Source organism: Fringilla coelebs (genome assembly GCF_963513975.1).
Source record: "Fringilla coelebs genome assembly, chromosome: 22".
Classification (NCBI taxonomy): domain Eukaryota; kingdom Metazoa; phylum Chordata; class Aves; order Passeriformes; family Fringillidae; genus Fringilla; species Fringilla coelebs.
Genome location: NC_140048.1, coordinates 10,033,722 through 10,051,586, shown reverse-complemented (window position 1 = coordinate 10,051,586; position 17,865 = coordinate 10,033,722). Strand labels below are relative to the sequence as shown.

The 17,865-nt window shown below is 53.1% G+C and overlaps 1 protein-coding gene across 4 annotated transcripts in view; it reads left to right on the top strand.

The window, feature by feature from the left end:
• The window catches only part of CASZ1 (castor zinc finger 1), a 196,927-nt gene that overhangs the window by 108,596 nt on the left and 70,466 nt on the right, over positions 1–17,865 (top strand). For 2 of the 4 annotated variants that reach the window (XM_084220093.1, XM_084220090.1), the window contains exon 1: positions 1,266–1,393. The exons of 1 other annotated variant lie outside the window; for it this stretch is intronic. In XM_084220093.1, coding sequence (XP_084076219.1) covers positions 1,345–1,393 — 49 coding nt within the window. In that variant the 5' untranslated portion in view covers positions 1,266–1,344. Of the gene's footprint in view, positions 1–1,256; positions 1,394–17,865 lie in introns of those variants that run through there. One more of the 4 variants, XM_084220091.1, reaches the window with a different exon arrangement.

Genomic DNA, 17,865 nt, shown 5'->3' with positions numbered 1-17,865 from the left:
TTGTCCATGCAAATGCAGCGCTGCTGAGGTGATGAGCTACAGTTTGGGTTGCGTCTCTGGGCTCAGGACACTATCAGGGTGCAGCACATCCTGGTGCATGGAGCCAAGCACTCCTGGGCTCCTTCCAGCCCTGTGACTAACCTGTCCAGCCACTTCTGGCGAGTCACTTCCCTCACTAGTGCCTCAGTTTCCCCATCCCTCGTGGGGTAATGATGCTGGCCTCCTTTGGGAAGCACATTAAGTTCTGCTTATAAAAAGGATTTAAGAGCTGGTAAGTCCATGGGCAGCTCTGTGTGAGCCCCGGTGAGGAGCCTAGCTCTGCCAAAATCCTGTAGCCAGACGTGGTGTGTTCACAAAAACAGCCTACAACCTGCTCAAAATACCTATTTAATCAGGTAAATAATCTGCTCGTTTGTTTTAAAGAAAGAGGCTTATATCTGTGTTTACCCAACACGCCTCTCAGAACCTCCCTCGCATTCTTTGCTACTTAGAAAAATAAAGCCAAAAAAAATGAGGAAATTCACTGCAAAAGGGCCCCCTTCCCCCCGCCTCCCGTGGGCCCGGCGTTCAGGGGTAGAGCGCCGTGATCTTCCCGAGGGCAAGATGTGTCCAGGGTTGTGGCACCCGCAGGTGGCGGCCACCAGTGCCCCGAGGGCTCCAGTCCTCCTCGGTGCGCGCTCCGCGCCGCACGGCCGAGCCTGGACCCGCGTGGGACGGCGGTGCCGGGGCAACGCGCCGTGCCCCTGCCCGCGGGTCGTGCCGTGCCCGGTGCCTCGGGCACCGCTGCCGCTCGTCCGGCCCCGTACGCCCCCCTCCATCCCCTTGTGGTTTGCGGTCTGCTCCGTGCCGGCGGCTCCGTCCCCGCCGCTCCGGGGCTTCCGGAGGAGCCAGCGCCGCGGCCGCGGGGCGGGTGGCGGCCGGCAGCGATGGCTGCGGGGCACCGAGGCCAGGCTGGTCCCGGCGGGCGGCCCTGCGTGCGGGGCAGCCCCGCGCTCCTTCCCCGCCGCGCCGGGACCGCCGCGGGGTGCGCGAGGGCCGCGCTCCGGGTCCGCCCGAGGTAACCCCGCCGCCGCTGCCTCGCTGCCCCCCGACCCGACCCGACCCGACCCGACCCGACCCGACCCGACTCGATCCAAGCCGGCCCGGCCCCGCACCTGCCCCCGGCGGCGGGCCCGGCGAGGGGGCGGGTCCCCGGCCGCCAGTCACCGCCCCCCGCGCGGCGCGCCCGCCCCCGGCCCCGCTGCCAAAGTGACTCGGGGAGGACCGGCACGGCAATGACATCAGTGCTTTAAACAACTTGTTATTCGGGAGCAATCAGCTGCAATTAGGTATTAATTAAGTATTATGAAAGTTGATTATTTAAGTGAATTCGGCTTTCGTCTCTCCGACTATGGTAAGTACAGCACAATTGTCCTTTTCCTGCCCCCAGCCCCCCGCCCGCCTGTCGGTGGAGCCCCCGGTCGGTGCGGCCGCCGGTGCCCCCGCGCCGGGCGGTGCGGAGCGGAGCGGAGCGGAGCGCTGTCCGCCGCGGCCGCCGCTCCGCAGCTGTGCCGCTCCGAGCCGCGGGGCCGGCGCTGCGGGCAGCGCAGTCTCTCCGGACGCGGGGCCGCCGCACCGAAACTTTTGTTGGCGGGTGCGCGGCGCAGGGCTGCGGGCCAGGCGGAGCGGGGCGCGGGGGCCGCACCAGGTGCGGTGCGGCGGGGGGCTTGTCGCCTCTTTCACTTTGCTTCTTTCACTTGTTTTACGGAAGTTGCTCCCGCGCCCGCCGCCGCTTCGGCCCCGCTCTCCCGGCCCCGCCGAGGTGAGCCGGGGGCTCTGCTCCCGCCGTCGGTCCTTCCCGGCAGCGCGGCCCCCGCGGGCCGGGGCAGCAGGGCAAGGAGCGGGCTGGCCGTGAGAGGATGCGGAGGGGAAGTTTATGGGGGTTTTGAAATGATTCTGCCTTTGTATTTGTTGTAAGTTGTGTGGGTTGTTTTCTCTTTCATATTTTCCCCCCTCCTGAGCTCTGGCGTGGCGGTGGTAAAGGTTGCTTGTCAGGTTCCTGTACTGCCTAAATGAAAAGGAATTTAATTTATTTGGGACAAGGCAGTGTCAGATGAAGAGGCTGCTTATTACATTTAATGAGTTGTTTTTTGGTTTTATTCAGCCTGGGCATATCTGGGATGGGTTTGTTTTTGTCCTTCCATGTGAGGTGTATGAGACCTCCCCCACCCCTTCACATCATGCAGGGAGGAGGAAAGGTGGCCAGGCTGGGGCAATGTTTTGGTTTTAGATTACAGGCCCTAGTACTGGGGTTGGGTGTGCTTTTGATTGTAGCTTTTTGTGGCTTGTCCACTGGTTTTTGATCAGGTATCAGGATGGAGAGTAGGTTCCGGCCTGGTGCTGGGCTGGGTTGGATTGGGCTGGTGGCCCTGCTGGGTGTGATGATGGACAGGTCTCCATCAGGCTGGAGTGTGATTGCAGCCAGGAGCTTTGGGGCTCAAAGTGTTCGTGGGTTTTCCAATCCTTGGACCGTCTCATTTAAATTTGACAAAATGTGCAAATTGAGAGTTTGGTAGGAATCTATCCCTTAGGTGATGTTACCTCTGTCTTTGGGACCAGGTCCCACTACCATGGCCCCTTACCGGCTAACACAGCTACACCTGCTCCTCCAAAATGCTGTAAACCATTCTTTGCCATTTAAAAACCAAATGGCAGCAATGAGCCAAACAGGCCTGTGCTGGCAGTGGGCCATGGTCCAGGTAATTACTGCCAGAGAGTGTGTGCTGGTTTTTTTTTAATAAGGAGTAAGATGGTAATAAACTGGTTGATGATTGACTGGGCCTGAACTATGTACTCTGATATTGTGAGTGAGAGGATAATTTTGCCGTCATTTATTCCATTTATATACTTATTTCTACCATTCCTATCAGGAACCGAGTGGCTCTGGAGCCACTTCCACCTGTAAGTGAGACATGCCAGCTCTGCTTGGGTCCAGCCGTGGGCGTGTGGCTGCCTCCCTTCTAGATCAAGAAGCTGGGATGCTGCGTGGGCAGCTCAGGAGTTAAGGATGTGGTGAAACTGCAGGAGGGCAAATGCTTCAAAGAGCCATAAACAGTGATTTGCCCCGATCTCCATCTCGGGAGCCGCGGCTCTGCCCCGCCGTCTCGGGCCGGGGCGGGCCGGGCCGTGCCCCGGCGCTGCAGCGCCCTCTGCCGGCTGGAGCGCTGCCCCGTGGGGCTCCCCCGACGCGGGGCTGCCCGGTGGGCGCCCTCCCCTCCCCAAAAAAGGGACCCTCCTTGGCCTCGCAAGTGTTGGGAGCGCTCAGCCGTGCCACGGCTGCGCCCAGGTACCACGTGGGGTTTGGTCTCCGGTATGGGAACCCGGGGCTGCAGTAAGCCATGGAAATGAGGATCGGGGAGATCTCTTTAAGTCAGCATTATGATCTGTGTGGGTGAACCCGTCTTGTCATGATCTTGGGGCAAAGACCTGCCCCATAATCACCACCTCTAACCCTTATCTACTTGGGCCAGCTTATCTCCCTCAGTCATTGCCTCTTGAATTCTCTCCAAGCCCTCAGGCAGTGACTCTCCAGAGGCAGTGCCCGAGGGCTGCTCACAGGAGCTGCCAGCTGGCAGAGGCAAGTCTAGAGGGGTTTCTTTCCCAGAGGGACTCAGTACGTGGGGTCTGACAGTCTGCCCTTGCTGAGGGCTTTCTCAGCTCATTCGATCCATGCGTGGACCTTCCAGGACCAGAAGTGTTAATAATGGTTAAGGGCTGAAAAGAATTTGTGGACTGAGTCCATCTGCACAGGAATGTGGCAAGATGTTCCCTACATGTGACTTTCTGCGAGTCTGGTTTTAAATACCTTGACTGACGAGGTACTTGTCACTTCCTTTGGGACACTGTTCCCTAGCCTAGTTATCCTTGGTATGAGATTACAGGAACTGACCTCAGAATGAGGACCAAAACACCTATAGTAAATGGGCGGAGGAATAGTCAATTTCCCACTCAAAGGGTCATTTGGTGTCTTTGTCAAATCACCCAGTGGAACACCCAGTGGATAGAAACACCTTCTTTGGGCTGGTGACAACTGTTTGGGGTTTTTTTTTACCAGATTTTTTGGGAGACATTGGCTCAGTCAAGGTTGGTGTCATTCATGAGCTCATGCTCTGCAGAAGGTTCCCAGGCAGTTGGTTTGAGTGTTCATGTCCCTTTCCAGTAGTTCTGTGAGATACTTGTTGGGTGGAAAGCATTCAAGGGCTTAAGCCTACCAAGTGAAGATTGTTCCTTGGGAGAAGGGTTTAGCAGGGCAGGGATTAACCTTCCCAAAATGGAACAAGCAGCACCCAGCTATTACTTGGAGAACATGCTTCAGAGCTGCTTGAAGTCCATAGGAGTGTTTCTACTGCTTTGGCACTATAGAGAGATAACTTACAAAAAGGGCAAAAAATTGATCTCTGAGATGAACTCCTGTTTCCTCACCTGTCTTCTGTCTGCTGGATCTCATGAGTCCTTCTAAACCAGGTCTGCTGCCCGCAGAGTGGGGTCCGCTGATGTGTGCAGGTACTGCACTGCTCTGCTCTGAGACACAGAGTCCCGGCGGGAGAGGCAGCTTGTACTGAAACTGGCTGGGAATGGTACAGATACCTCGACTGGAGGGGATCAGATATTTGATGTGTAGTTTCCATATCATCAGTTTCTCTTTCTGTTTTGCTAAACTGTTTATGCTTCTACTGGAAGTCCTCTTTCCTGCGATTGGACCTCAGGGCTTTGCCTACACAGCCTTTTCTGTCCCACTTTTTGCACTTGCCTGTCCTCCCAGCGAGAGCCTTTGTGGCCACTTTGACGCTCCCTCTGACATCAAATCGTACCCCTGGGCTGCTGTGCAGCCTACAGTTTAGTCACCCTCTGAAAAGTTGGTTGAAAGTGTCTGGAAAGTAATGACAAGTCCTATAGCAGGTGAAGATAACTATTGCCTGTGCTGCATCTTCCACCCGGGCTCCTTCCCTCCCTCCCAGGGTTTGAAGATGCAGCCGTTCCCAAGGTTTGGAGAGCTCAGGTGCCACCCAGGGCTCAGCTCCCAGAAGTGCTGACATTGCACAGGCCGTGCTAGCCGATCCAGCTGAGGTTTGGGAGAGCCAATGTCCTCGTCCTCAGCTGCACTTTGCAAAGCAAAGAGGGGGCAGAGGAGGCTTGGCTGGAAGCAGGGGAGGGGCAGAACCTCCAGCCAAAAGTCCCACGCAGCACCGTCTCCTCCCCTCCAGTTCAGTGCGGACTGGATCAATTTGGACGTCTTCAGCAATAAAAAATGCCGATGTCGTCCTAATTCACTAGGCCCCGAGATGACAGCAAATTTACATTTTTTAATTAAACTAGCAGCCAGTTTTTATGAGAGGGGGCTGGGTTATGCAAATCAAATGGTTGTGTACGAAAGATTAGGAGAGTTTGGGAATAAATTCCACAAATGCTAATAAAAAAAAAGAGAGAAAATGAGAGGGGGGAGAGAGAGGGACATTGTTCCATTAGCCCCTTTTAGGTTGATTTCCCTAGGGAGAAAGCTATGGGAGGTGAGAGATGGAGGCAGCTTTCAGAGACAGGTAAAATCCATTTCGAGGATGGAGAGCCCCTTGGACCGGGACCTTGTTGCTCCCTCTTTTGTCTCTGAGGGCACGCAGGAGAGAAGGAGGAAGAAATTGGTAACAAAAGAAGCACTTGCTGGTTTCTAATCCCCATTCCTGCTTGACCAGTGATCCACAAGCTGGAACAGCCGCTGGGATTGACTTGAGGATGTAGAAGGTGCACAGTGCTCAGGTGCTGGAGGGGCACAGGTAGGTGAAGGGCTGGGCCAGGTCGCTGTAGTGCTGCAAGAGGATGGATGCCATCCAGGGCAGTCCCTGGATGGGCAAAGCCCAGGGGCTTTGCAAAGCTTCTCTGGATAGGGCTCATCTTTGTGCTGACAGATGGTCACAGGGCAGGGCTACAGCTGGGATTGGTACCCTGGGGCTTCATCTCCTTTGTGCAGCTCTTGTGGGTGGGCTTCTGGTCCCTGGCAGGAGCTGCTGTTTGGAACAGGCAGTAGTGCTGATCACAGGTGAGGGTCTAGACTGCTGTTCCATGTAAGCACAGGCTTTATCTGCAGAGCAGAGTGTGTTTTGGAGTGGGATGGTGATGCTTTTCCCTCGCCCAAACAGTGGAGCCCCTTGTTGCCCATCCATAGAGATCTCAGAGGCTGATTTCAGCTGTCGACATCTCTTTCCAATGTGTTAACCTGGCACCAGTCTTCATCTCTTCCTCAGAGGACTTTCCATCTTTCTTCATGTGGTGATTCCAGAAAATAAAAGTTTGTCAAGTCCCTTCAGGAAGAAATAGTTACAGTGAACAAAAAACATGCATTTCACTCATGTAAAATATGTTCTTGTGTAAGTTTCCCAAAGAATTCCAAGTTCTTGTTGCATTTAGGAGTTAGGTGTGGTGGCTAGGTACCAAAGCAATTGTTTGCTCTGCTGTGGAGAAACAAAACCAGAAAATTTCTGGAGGCTGGGAAACTGCTTAAAGCTTCCAGTCCTAAGGCAGTTTCATGCTTGGAATAAAAGCTGAACAACCCATGCAGGTTGGCAAGAGAAAGCGAAGGGTGGAGAACAGGAGGTACAAGGGAAAAGGATGGGAAGACTAAGGTCACTGGGTGCATTTTATGACAATCCCCTGAGGATTTGGTGCCTCACTAGAGAGCTTTGCCACCCATTCCTGGTTTTGGGGTGTGAAGAGATGATTCACCAACATGCTCATGTTTTGCTTTGGAGAGGTGACATTTTAGCGGAGCCTCTCTTGTGAAATCAGTAAAAAACCAAGCTCTGGTGGTGCATTTCTGGAGGTGTTCCCCACACCCAACACCTACATCCCTGTCACTCTGTCCTGAAGGTGCATGTCTGCCCCAGACGCTCACCCACCTCCACGCTCCTGGACACTCACATGTTGGCGCCGTGCTGAACTTCATGTTCGCCAGGCTGCTCGCTCGAGACATTGCCACGATGAACACTCTGCTTGTGTGCACTTGCGTCATCATTGCCGTGAATGAATCCTTCCTGGAGCAAGAGAAGACGAGGATGGTGTCTGCCCTGTGTGTTGGGTGTCTCTGTGCTCCCCCAGTCTGTAGTGGAGCCCCCCAGGGTTCTGCTGCTGGGGGGAATGGTGGCCTTGGCGTCAGCCTGGTCCACAGCCTCAGACAGACGGCCGTACAGGGGATTTTTGTAACATGAGTTTCTGAGCTGAACTAGGGCCAAGTTCAGCCTAAAACTAACAAAGAGCTCCAGAACAGGTCTGTGAGACATGGCAGAGTCTGAGGATTTGGTGTAGGATGAATAACTCCTAATCTATAGAGTGGGCATAATCATCCTCCCTTGTGCAGCCCAGAGCCAGGGCTGGGCGCTCAGGGATGGAGATAAGTGAGTGAGGGCTGGCTGCTGTCCATGGATGGGTGCGGGGTCGGGCAGCAGCGCTGCTCCCTGCAGCCGGGGTGGGGTCCCTGGGCTGTGGGAGAGCTGAGCCCGCTCCCGCTTTCCTGGGAGCTCCTGCACCCGCCTGCCCCCCTGGGTCTGGGGTGGCTTGTCATGGGGACCTCTCCAGGACCTGGGCTGGGAGGTGAAGAGCCCCAGCTGGGCTGTTCTGTTGGAGTGGTGCAGTGGTGTCAGCACTGCTCCCAAAACTGGATGGGCCAGGGCAGAGCAGAGGAAGAGCCAGGAGCTTTCAGCTTCCATACATGGGAAACTGTCAAAAGCCAGGTAGCAACACCAGCTTTTGTCTGGTATTTCCAGAAAAACCCGGCAGGACCTGGCATCCCAGGGCATAATTTATTATGGAAAAATAAAATAATAAAGTACCAATCCCTTTGAGGCCTGAGTCATAGAAGCCTCTTCTCATTAAAGCAGCTCCACCTCTCTGCCTGGTGTTTGCCAGCTCCATGCCTGTATGAATCCACTCCCTGAGCTGCCTCGCCCAGGGCAGCCTTCCTCCTACTCCTCCTCCTCTTCCTGCTGCCTGTGCTTCCCCAGCACACCTCTCCTCCCACACCCCTTGCCCTGTCTGGAGGAGCACGAGCAGTTCCACATCTCTGGAGCAGCTTCTCCCCAGGCTCCCCATCTTTGGACCAGGTGGATGTTTTACTGGTGTGTGTTGTAGACAAATATCTTCATCTTTTCACCCACCCACCTCCCACCCCTGTGCTGTCACGTTCTCTGGGCATGCCCTGGCTCCCACATGCCCTTCTCCTGGCTATGTGTTGTGAAGGTGTGTGTGGTATCTTTCCGTGGCTCCAAGCTCTCTTCCAAGTGGCCCTCTGCAAGCAGGGCAAGGGGAGGAAGCTGCTCCTGGAGTAATTACCATCTGCATGTCCCGAAGGCAGGCAGCAGATGTTAGCAGAGGAGGACTGGATTGGAAGAGGGTGCGGGAGCAGAGGAAAGGGGGTCTGATTTTTCTTCTCGATTGCATGTGAATATTTTTAGCTGAAACTCAGTAGGACAAGAATCCCAGTTCTGCAAAGTTGATCCATGCACTTGGAAACTTTAGGGGAAAGCTCCTTTGCTCGCTCTTGCTGTGTTTGCTGTCACTCACTCTGCTTTTCTCAGCCTTTTTTATGCCGCACTATTTAACTTTTCTTACTAAATAGCTTTCCTTTATGTCTTTCTTCCTTTCCATATTCCCACAGACCTGTCACTCTTTGTCACTCTCCTGGACTTCCATTCTGTCTTTGATTCTGTCTTGCTTTTCCTTTCCTTCCCCCCTTCCATTGTCTTACTCTATTTTTCATTTTCCCATTTTTCTGTGGGCTGATATTCAGATGAGCAAACTTCTTCCAGTTAAAGGAGGTCATGAATATTAGGATTTTTCTATCAAACAATGAAATATGGCTCAAATTACTCTAAAGAATAGGGCCCTTTTCATAAACCACCTGCTGGGTTTTTTTGAAAGAAAGCACAACCACTCGCCTGTGTGCTCCAAGCAGTTGTCTCACATCTCTACCTTGCCAAGCTTTGCTGTTCCAATTTCTTCTGCTGAATTTGTTGCTCTTGGTGGAGTAAGTCTGCTCTTCCCAGACTGCCAGCACCCAATGAGTCTGGGTTTGGGCAGGTTGGGACAGGATGGGGATTCTGGCAGGATCCTCACTACTTTAAATGTTGGTTTGTGATTGTGCTTTTTTGATTGGAGTGTGCCTATTTTGGGGGTTTATTTTTGTTTTCGACAAATAACATTCTGGTCTGAAACTCATTTTGTACGAACCTCTCAGCTTGACTGCGAGATCTCCTTCAGATGTCAGCGCCCAGTGGGGCAGGGAAACACGTGGGCCCCCTCACCTTCTCCTTTTCCTGCCGGTGTGGAGCAGCCATCGCTCCCCGGCGTGAGGAGGCTGCGGTGCCGGGGACCTGCTCCGGCTGTGGTCATTTCCTCCTGCCTCGCCTGGTCCTGTCCCTCTCCTCCCAGCCACAGTTTCAGAAAAGGACCTCTGAGCACAGTGGCCACAGCTGGCTCTGGGAAAGCTAAGTCTGTGCTGCATGAGAGCCTCCATTCCTCGTGGTCCTGGCCGTGCTTAACTGGATGGTGCCGTGCCTTTGCCAGGGCAGCACCAGAGCGGCTTGGCCGCTCAGCAGGGACAGGAGGGCGGTGGAGCTGTGCCCCAGGGACCTGGAGAGCCTCTGTGCTCCCTTGGGAGTTGCCATGATGCAGCCATGGGTAATGCCAGAGACAGGGACAACAGAGGACACCAGCTTGTCTCAGACTCATGTTTTGTTTTCAGTCCAGCCTATTTATACTCTTAGTTGCTATTTTTTCCCCATTTACACAAATGTGTCTAGTCCTCGCTGTCTTCCATCTTCCCTCAGCAAACCTTGCCATTTTCTGCATGCATTTGCTGGGAAGCTCAAAGCACCATTCCTCCTGGGCAGAGACCTCACTTCTCTGAGGAGGCACCTCTCGTTGGTGTGCTCGTTCCAGGAGCCTGCTCCAGCCCTTCCACCCTCTCCCACCTGCATTTCCCTGGACAGAAACTGCACACACAGCCTGGGCTGTGTGAACACAGAGTTTGTTTTGCCAGGGTGACCTGTTTAATCATCTCATTTTCTGGTGGCCGTTTATTCCTCGTTTCCACGGTTACAGCCCCATTAAGAGGAGAAGCAATAAGGCAGCGAGTCAAACAGGTAATAAAAACATTAAAGCCATGTGCGCACTGGGAGGGAGGGAGGGCAAGCAGCACTCAGTGAGACGAGACGGGCCGTGCCAGGGAGACAGAAGGGTCACAGGAGCCCGTGCACAGTGTGGTGACACCCAGCTCAGTGCCCAGCCTCTGCAGGGGCCTGACGGCCAGCAAAGTGTCCTACAGCATCCCACAGCACTCTGCCCTGCTCTCTTGGGGTGTGCTGACACTCAGGACAATGTCACTGCCACCAGTGTGCTGCTCTTCCCACAGCGTGCTGTGCCGCTAAGGCAGAGTTGCAAGTGGACAAAAGCACTCAAAATAAGAGTGTACTTTTTCTGTATTTTCTTTCAGGGCTCTGACTGTCTGCAAGTTTGTAACTTTCTGTTTGTGTTTAGTTTTGGTGATGCTGGTGGACCCAAATACTTGTCCCTGTAAGAGCTGCCTGGCCCTTGCCAAGGTGCCTGCCCTCGCTGGTGTGGGCTGTGCTGCTCCCCTGCAGAACCATGGCTCTGCAGTTCCTAAAGCCAGACTGGCAGTGCCACAGGCTGCACCAAGGTGTTCACAGCCAGCTACCTGAGCCACCACAACCTAGAGTACCGTGAGGCTGGTTTGAGGCTTTCCGAGGCGGAAATGCCTGTTTATGGAAGGCCACATTTCTGCAGCCTCCAGGAGAAGGTCAGATGTCATGGAAAGGGGATAGCCAGGTCTCTGCTCCCCAGCAGCCGCTGCCAGCAGTGACTGTGGGCTGGGGTGGGAGCTGCTCACCTGGGAGAGTGGGGGATGCCTTTTAGGCTGTTGGTAGAAATCGGGGGAGAGCTGTGTGCAGCACCAACGGGAATTTGGTCTCTCCTGCTAGGAGGAATCCCCAGATTTCTGGCTTTTAATTGTGGGCTCCTAAAAAGAAAGTAGCAAAATAAAGAAACCTAAAACAGCAACTCTGGAGTGAGGAGAAGGCAGAGCCTTGGTATCTCAAGAGAAAGAAGAGAACTGTTTTCAGCTCTCTTCCCTCCAGGCAGTGGTCCTCAGGGACTCCTCAGGGCTGGAAGGTGGGAGCCTTTGGTTACCATGTGCTTGTTATCCCAAAACTGACTTGGCCAGCAACGAGATGGTGGCCTCTCTTCCTTTGGGAAATTTTGGGTGTAAAACCATGACCTGACTGGCAAAAACCAGCAAAGTTACTTTTCCCTATAATTTCTCAGTGGCCATGGAAGCCAAACAGCATTGGATCTTAGACAATGAGATGTTGGGTTTGAGGTGGTAGGTCACTGCCATGAAGGAGCAGGTGCCCGTAGGCTGAGAGGATTCTGACCTGTGAATAAGGGTGAGTTTCACTGTGAATGAAAAGAGGTTAAAAATAACAGTCCCACTCATATAGGTGGCACAGCAAAACAGAAATATTCAGAAAAGCAAACTATAAAGGAGAGCAAGAAAACAGTCACAGAACTGCATGCAATGGGGTGCTTTACCTGCTAGCTCTCTCTGTTGAAAGTCTGCCCTGTCACAGCCCCGTTTTGCCCTGGTGGGATTTTTTTTATTTATTTCTGACATTGTTTTGGGTTTTACAGTTTCTTTTCTGCAAGACTTTATCAGAAAGCATATTTGTGGTGAGAGCCTGCGAAAGGACCTGGCTTGCTGAGTAAATGTTCAACGTGGAAATGAGCTGCATGACCTTGAGGAGGGGAGAGGGAGGAAAGCTGACAGAAATTCATAAAAAGCTGAAAAAGAAAAGAACAAGGAGAAGGGAGGGGAGAGGAAAAAAGATAAAAGGCCTGGCCAGACTGGAAGAAGTCACACAAGAGAGGAATAATGGCCTTTCTTGTTACAGCAGTGACTGGACCTGTCGTATTAGGCATCTTAAAGAGCCCGATTCCAAGTTGTGCTCAGCACTGACACTTTGAAAATAGGCCCATTTAAGGTGACTCAAGTTGGGCAACAAAAGTCAGTAGTCACTTTAGATCATCTTGGCCTGTGTTCAGAAGGGTGAATTTTATCCTTGGCGAAAGGCCAGTGGGAGGCCCTTCTGTGTTCTGTTCCCGTTCCCAGAATAGGACTTGGGGTGGCTCCTGGAGCTCGTGCCAGCCCTTTGGGGCAGGGGCAGAACCCACTCTGCTCTGCTTTGGGCTGAGCCCTCCCTGTGCAGAAGGCAGTGGTCGCTGGCTAGGCTCCTGTGTCAGTCCAGTTGTCTGTGGGCACAGAGACTGGGCTTGAATTTATTTGTGGAAATTCTGGGGAAAAGTGGGTGTCTGGAGAAGGATCTGGATGGAGCAACCTCTCTGTCCTCAGTGCAGCACCCAATAGTAGCAGCAGTGCAGGATGCTTCCCAGCCACCCTTGGAGCTCCTCAAGATTGTGAGATTGAGATGAAGACACTTGCTTTAGAAAACTAATGAGGATGTCAATCAGAAGAGACCAACAAAACACTGTTGCAAGGAAGAAGCTTTGAGTGGAATCACTGTCACAACCAGAGACCAAGGTGTGAGGTCCAAGCATGCTCTGGAGCTTGGCTTTCCAGAACTGCCTGGTTTAGGCTTGATGGTTTTAATTCAGTCCAACATCTAGTCTTGGAGGATTTAAAGGGGATTTTAAAATTTTGTTGTAGGGACTGGGGAGAGATTGAGCTTCAAGTTTCTGCAGTCTAGCATGTCCTTATTATGTGGATGACACCAGCTCCAGGACGCCCCTCGGTGCTGCAGTCCTTGGCTCTGGTGCCATCTCCATGGAGGCATGGACTGGGCACACAAGCACCTGGCACCCAGCAGTCAGGGGGCCAGAGCAGAAAGCCTTGTGATCTTCAGGGAACCGATGGCTTCTGTTACCTTTTTTTGTTGTTTGAATGCATGAAAAAAGTGTAAATGCACCTAGACTCCCCTTAGCGCTCTTTCTATTGTCATTTCTTTGACTCCCCAAATGATCTTCATTTTCAAATGGGGAAGTCTGACTTCAGTGGCATCAGCACTTTAAAACCACTGCACACTGACATAAGCAGTTCAGAGTGTGGGGCAAGGATTGTGCTGAAGCAGAGTCCTCATTTGTGTTGAAACAGGGCTGGTCACCGTTCTTTGGTTACACCTGAGTATCTGCACTCATGGTCCTCATATACACATCTTTAAATTTTGGTTCATTTAGGTGGGGGTCGATTTCTTTCCATTAGCCTGAAAATTGTAGAGTAAGATTTTTATCTTCACTGCTGCTATGGGAGAGCTCAGCTGTATGGAGGGGAGCATTTTTGATTTTTTTCAGTTGGAAAGGAAAGAATTCAAACATTTTCCAGAAAAGTCTTGTCGAGTGATGACCTCAAAATATTTTCTCTAGCAGTGCAGTGTGATGTCAGACAGACAGTATGTGGCTGGGTAGGAAGCGCAGACAGCATGGGCACGAGTGCCTGACACAGGGGAAAACCATCAGTGCACAGCTTTGGGAGGAACTGGAGCAAAGTCACCAGCGCAGATGCCAGAGCAAGGAACTGTAACTGTACATTTAATAGCTTTGGATGTTTGCTTTTATGTGACAGTTGCTGCTCAAGCAATCAGATTGGAGAATTCCAGACTTGCGTGGATTTCAGGGATTTTATTTGTATGTGTTCAGCACAGGACATGAGTGGGATGGGATCATAGGGGTTTTTCCAACCAGAGAAGGGCCCTGTACCCTGCTCCTCCGTGCCCCTGTGCACCTTGATTTTATGAGCTGAGCTTTCCCTTCTCACTCCTGTCTCTTACTCTTCCCTGAAGTCACTGTACCTCCAAACCCACCTCACTCACCTGCTCCCTCTGGTCCCAGCATCCTCCCACACTCCCTGGAGCATCCTCTGTCCTATTCTTCTCCTCCCTAATGTGTTAACCTGCCCCTGCAGAAGCCCTGTCCTGTGCCAAAACCCCCTCTGAAAGTCAAACAACCATGGCCCGAGTGCTGGCCCTGCCCAGCCTCCCCTGCCCAGCTTGGGGTGCAGCTGAAACTGTCCTGTGAGAGCTGCAAGGCAGAGGCATGTTTTCACAGTTTTTTCTCCAAAAGGAGAGCCTGCAAAGGGTGAGGGGCAGACTCCTTGCAGTGAAGGTGTTAACAAATAGCAGGTGATTAAACATGACAAGCAGTGACATTTCTGTGTGGGGTTCTCAGTACCAGCAATGCCAAGAATGAAGCTATAAACCCTGACATTTTGTGTTATGCACTGAGGTTTTTAATAGACATCTTTCTCTCCCTCACCCCTGTTTGTTTCTTTTATTCCTCTATTCTCTTCTGTCCTCTTCTCCCTTTTCTCTCTCTTCCTGATCCTCAGCCTGGCTCTGTCCCATCCCAAGTGTGCCCCCATCTCCATTTCCCATCCCTCCCTCCCCGCTCTTATCTTTGCTCTCTTGCTTCACCAGACTCATTTGTTCAATGTCCTTCACTTTAGCTTTTGTTTCTCCCTTCCTCCCTATTTTCTTGTTACACTTTTCCAAGATTTTTTGCTTTTCATGGCATCATTCACCCTTCCTTACTCTTGTCTTCCTCCTGCTAGCTGCGGTCTGTGCCATATGCACACGCTCGCAGTCTCTCACACATATGCACTCCCACACTTTATTGCACACACACTGGCACTTCCCGCACACTTCCCTGCTCCCCCCACGCTCCCGCTCTCTCCTGCTCCGTCTCTCACATACGCTCGCACTTGCTCTTTTCTTTCTGTGCTTCCCCTCTCCTGCTCTTCTTTGTCTTTGTTACTCCCTTCTGCTGTCATCCTCCCTCTGTCTGTTCTTTTCCACTCTCTCCCCTTCTCCCTCCCTTTCCTTTCTCTTTTTGGGGTCTGATGTAATACTCTAACCATGGGCAGCCAGGCCAGTTGCTTGTCAGGGGAGCAGGTGTCCCACCCCTGAGTGATGTTTTTGTTAATAACATTTTTGCCCTGACTCAGAAGCCGTCATTTTGGAGATTGGTTGGTGGGTTTTTTTTAAGGACGGGAGCTGAGGAGGCTGAGCTTTTGGGAACAGTTGCTGGGTTTGTGCTAAAAGGACTGCAACAGTTGTTCTGTTGAGCAAGAAACATTGGAACAACTGCAGATTCTCTTCCCGCCCCCCCCCCCAACCCCCTTCTATCCAAAGGGCATTTGGAGGTGACACCCAATGCACAGTGCCCCTTGCAGCCAGCTCTAATTGGAGCTGATGAGCTGCCACTCGTTCTTGGCTTTGGAAATGGGGCACTTCTGCCACTGGAGGTGGCCCTACCCAGCCCTCACTTGCGGCAGAGGCTGAGATGGCCGGAGCCCCATGGCATGTGGAGGCCCAGAGACAGGGGAATGCCAGGTCATAGTAGCTGTGCCTGAAGTCTTCACCCCGGTCCTCCCGGCCTAGCTTATCTCTCTGTGACCCCGTAGGCCATTCTCCCTAACCCTTACATGTGCTCAGTTCCTGAGCCCCCCTAACCCTATATAAGAGGCCACCCTGGCCCATTCTGGCAGAAGAGCTGCCGTCAGAACCCTTCGTGAACCCTGCAAATAAAACCATCGTGGAATCTCTGAGGCTGCCTTCTCTTTCTCTCCGTCTGCTCTGTGGAAGCCACTGCTGGCCGAGCACCTGAGCAAGCTAAGAGCTGAAACTATAAAAGAGCTGAAAATCACTGAGAGCTGATAATCACTGGGCTTGCTAAGGTTGCCAGGCTGCAGGGCGCTCAGGGCTCAGACACGTGGCCTCCGGCAGGCTGAGCTGCCCGGCCCGAGGCTGCTCGCCCGAGGCGCCTGGATCCGCACTGACCTCGCTATCCGGCTGGAAACGGCCCAGTGGCATTTCACACTCTCTATTACAAAAAACATTTCCTCCTCTTCTGCCTTCTCCTGGTGGTGTTATGGGCACAAAACTAGCAGAATGCCAGGGTGACCAGAGCAGTCAAACACAGGGCTCTCCTCCAGCAGGTCACCTGTGCTCTGGAGCTCAGCAGTTATGGCCCAGCTCCATGACCTGGACATAAGAAAGGGGTCTCCAGGCACAGAAGGATAGAAGGGGTCAGTGGCGGTCATGGGCTCCCTGGTCCATGACCTGCCTGGCTCACTGTGTCTTACCAGGCTGTGATCCCTTTCCTGCAGAGGCTGAGGCAGGGCATGATGCTTCCCAGCAGGCAGGGTGAAAATGGTGTGGGCAGGCCCGTCGGAGCCCAGGGACTCCAGGCACCTCCAGAGGCTCTCTGAGTGGCACAGCTATTCCTTCTCACATGCCTGCAGAATCTCTGCCTCTCCCCAGATCCCTGGGGAAGATCTGTAGGGAGCTTCTGGAGAATTAGCAGGCACAGGGTCTGTGCTGTGCGTTAGGAATGTACTGGCCCATCGCTGCAGCTGACACCTCTGCACTGAGAGCACCCAGGGTGGGCGAGAGGCTCTCCTGGGTGGACAGAGAGGACAGAGGCTGGGGCAGCTCCTGTGGCAGGAGGTTCCCCAGTGTAAGTGGCTTAGCAGGTATTTGAAATGAGTTCAAACTAAACTGCAGTTTCAGTCCCAGTATTTCCTCTTCCTTGGCTCTGCACTCATTCTAAAAATCAAAATACTTCCCCGTAAAGAACCGCCTTCCCATAAAAGGGCCTCTCCCTCCCTGTCTGCCCAGGTCTTATTGATCAAGCACCACAGACGGTGGCTGCAGCTTCAGTTGCCAAGTAGGGCAGATCGATAGAGTCTCAATAGGATGGGATTTTTGGCAGCTGGAACATATATTTGTTCCTCCTTCTGTCCCACCATCCCTCTGGGAAATGGTCGGTGTCACAGTGGAAGCAGGTGGAGCAAAGCTCTGTCCTCTTGCTTGCTGCTCACCTTGTCATCTGTCCTCTGTGCTGCAGCCCTGGGACCAGAGGCTCTGTGGGAGCATCTGTGGGGCTGCAGAGAATGTGGGGCACGTGTGGAGACAGAGTAGTCCCACCCTGTGCTGGCTCTTCTGGCCCCTCTCTGCTGCTTACCTTTTACAATGGCCAAGTTCACTCTTTCGTATACTGGGGCAATCCCATGGGTCAGTCCAGGCTCCCCAAAAGCAGTATTTGGCCTTTATTGTTTCCCCAGTCTCTATTCAACTAGTCTTTCTTCCCTGCCTGGATCCAGAGTAATTCCCCTCTGCCCTTCCCTGCTGTGGCCTCAGTGCTCTTGTCATCTTCCCAGAGATGGGGAGAGCAAGGCACAGTGATGGGAAGTGACTTCCTGAAGGACAGAGGGACTTAGTGCTGGAGCTGGGGTTTGGGGCCATGTTTCTGGCTGTCCTTTAGCAGCACTCAGCCCCATGGCCATGGGCTTGGGACAGCGCTTCCCCGCTCAGAGCCTTCCCAGGCTGCCCTGTCCGTGTGGCACCAAAAGCCGTGGGCTGGTCTCCAGCATCAGCTGGGGGAATGAGGCGCAGAGGGGAGGAGAGGGATGCTGTACAGACTCGTCTTTCTCCATCGTCTCTGAAGAACAGTTAGCTCTGCAATAAGATGTCCTTAACCCTTGCTGGCCCTCCTGGCTGCCCAACCTCTGGCAGGTGCAGTGCGCTGAGCACAGAGAAGTTAATGAAATGAGTATTTTGGGGAGGGGGGGAGGGAGGCTCTGTACTGCACCCTGGGGCCCTGGGTTTATTAATGGTGACCTGCCATTAAAGACTAAAGTGCTAACCTGGTCATATTTAGCAGCTTTCAGTGGTATCCCAGTGGTCTCTGCCTGCAATATCAACTCCTGCTTTCCCCCGCAGCCCTAGCTCAGCAGGAGCTGACTCCAGAGTTTCT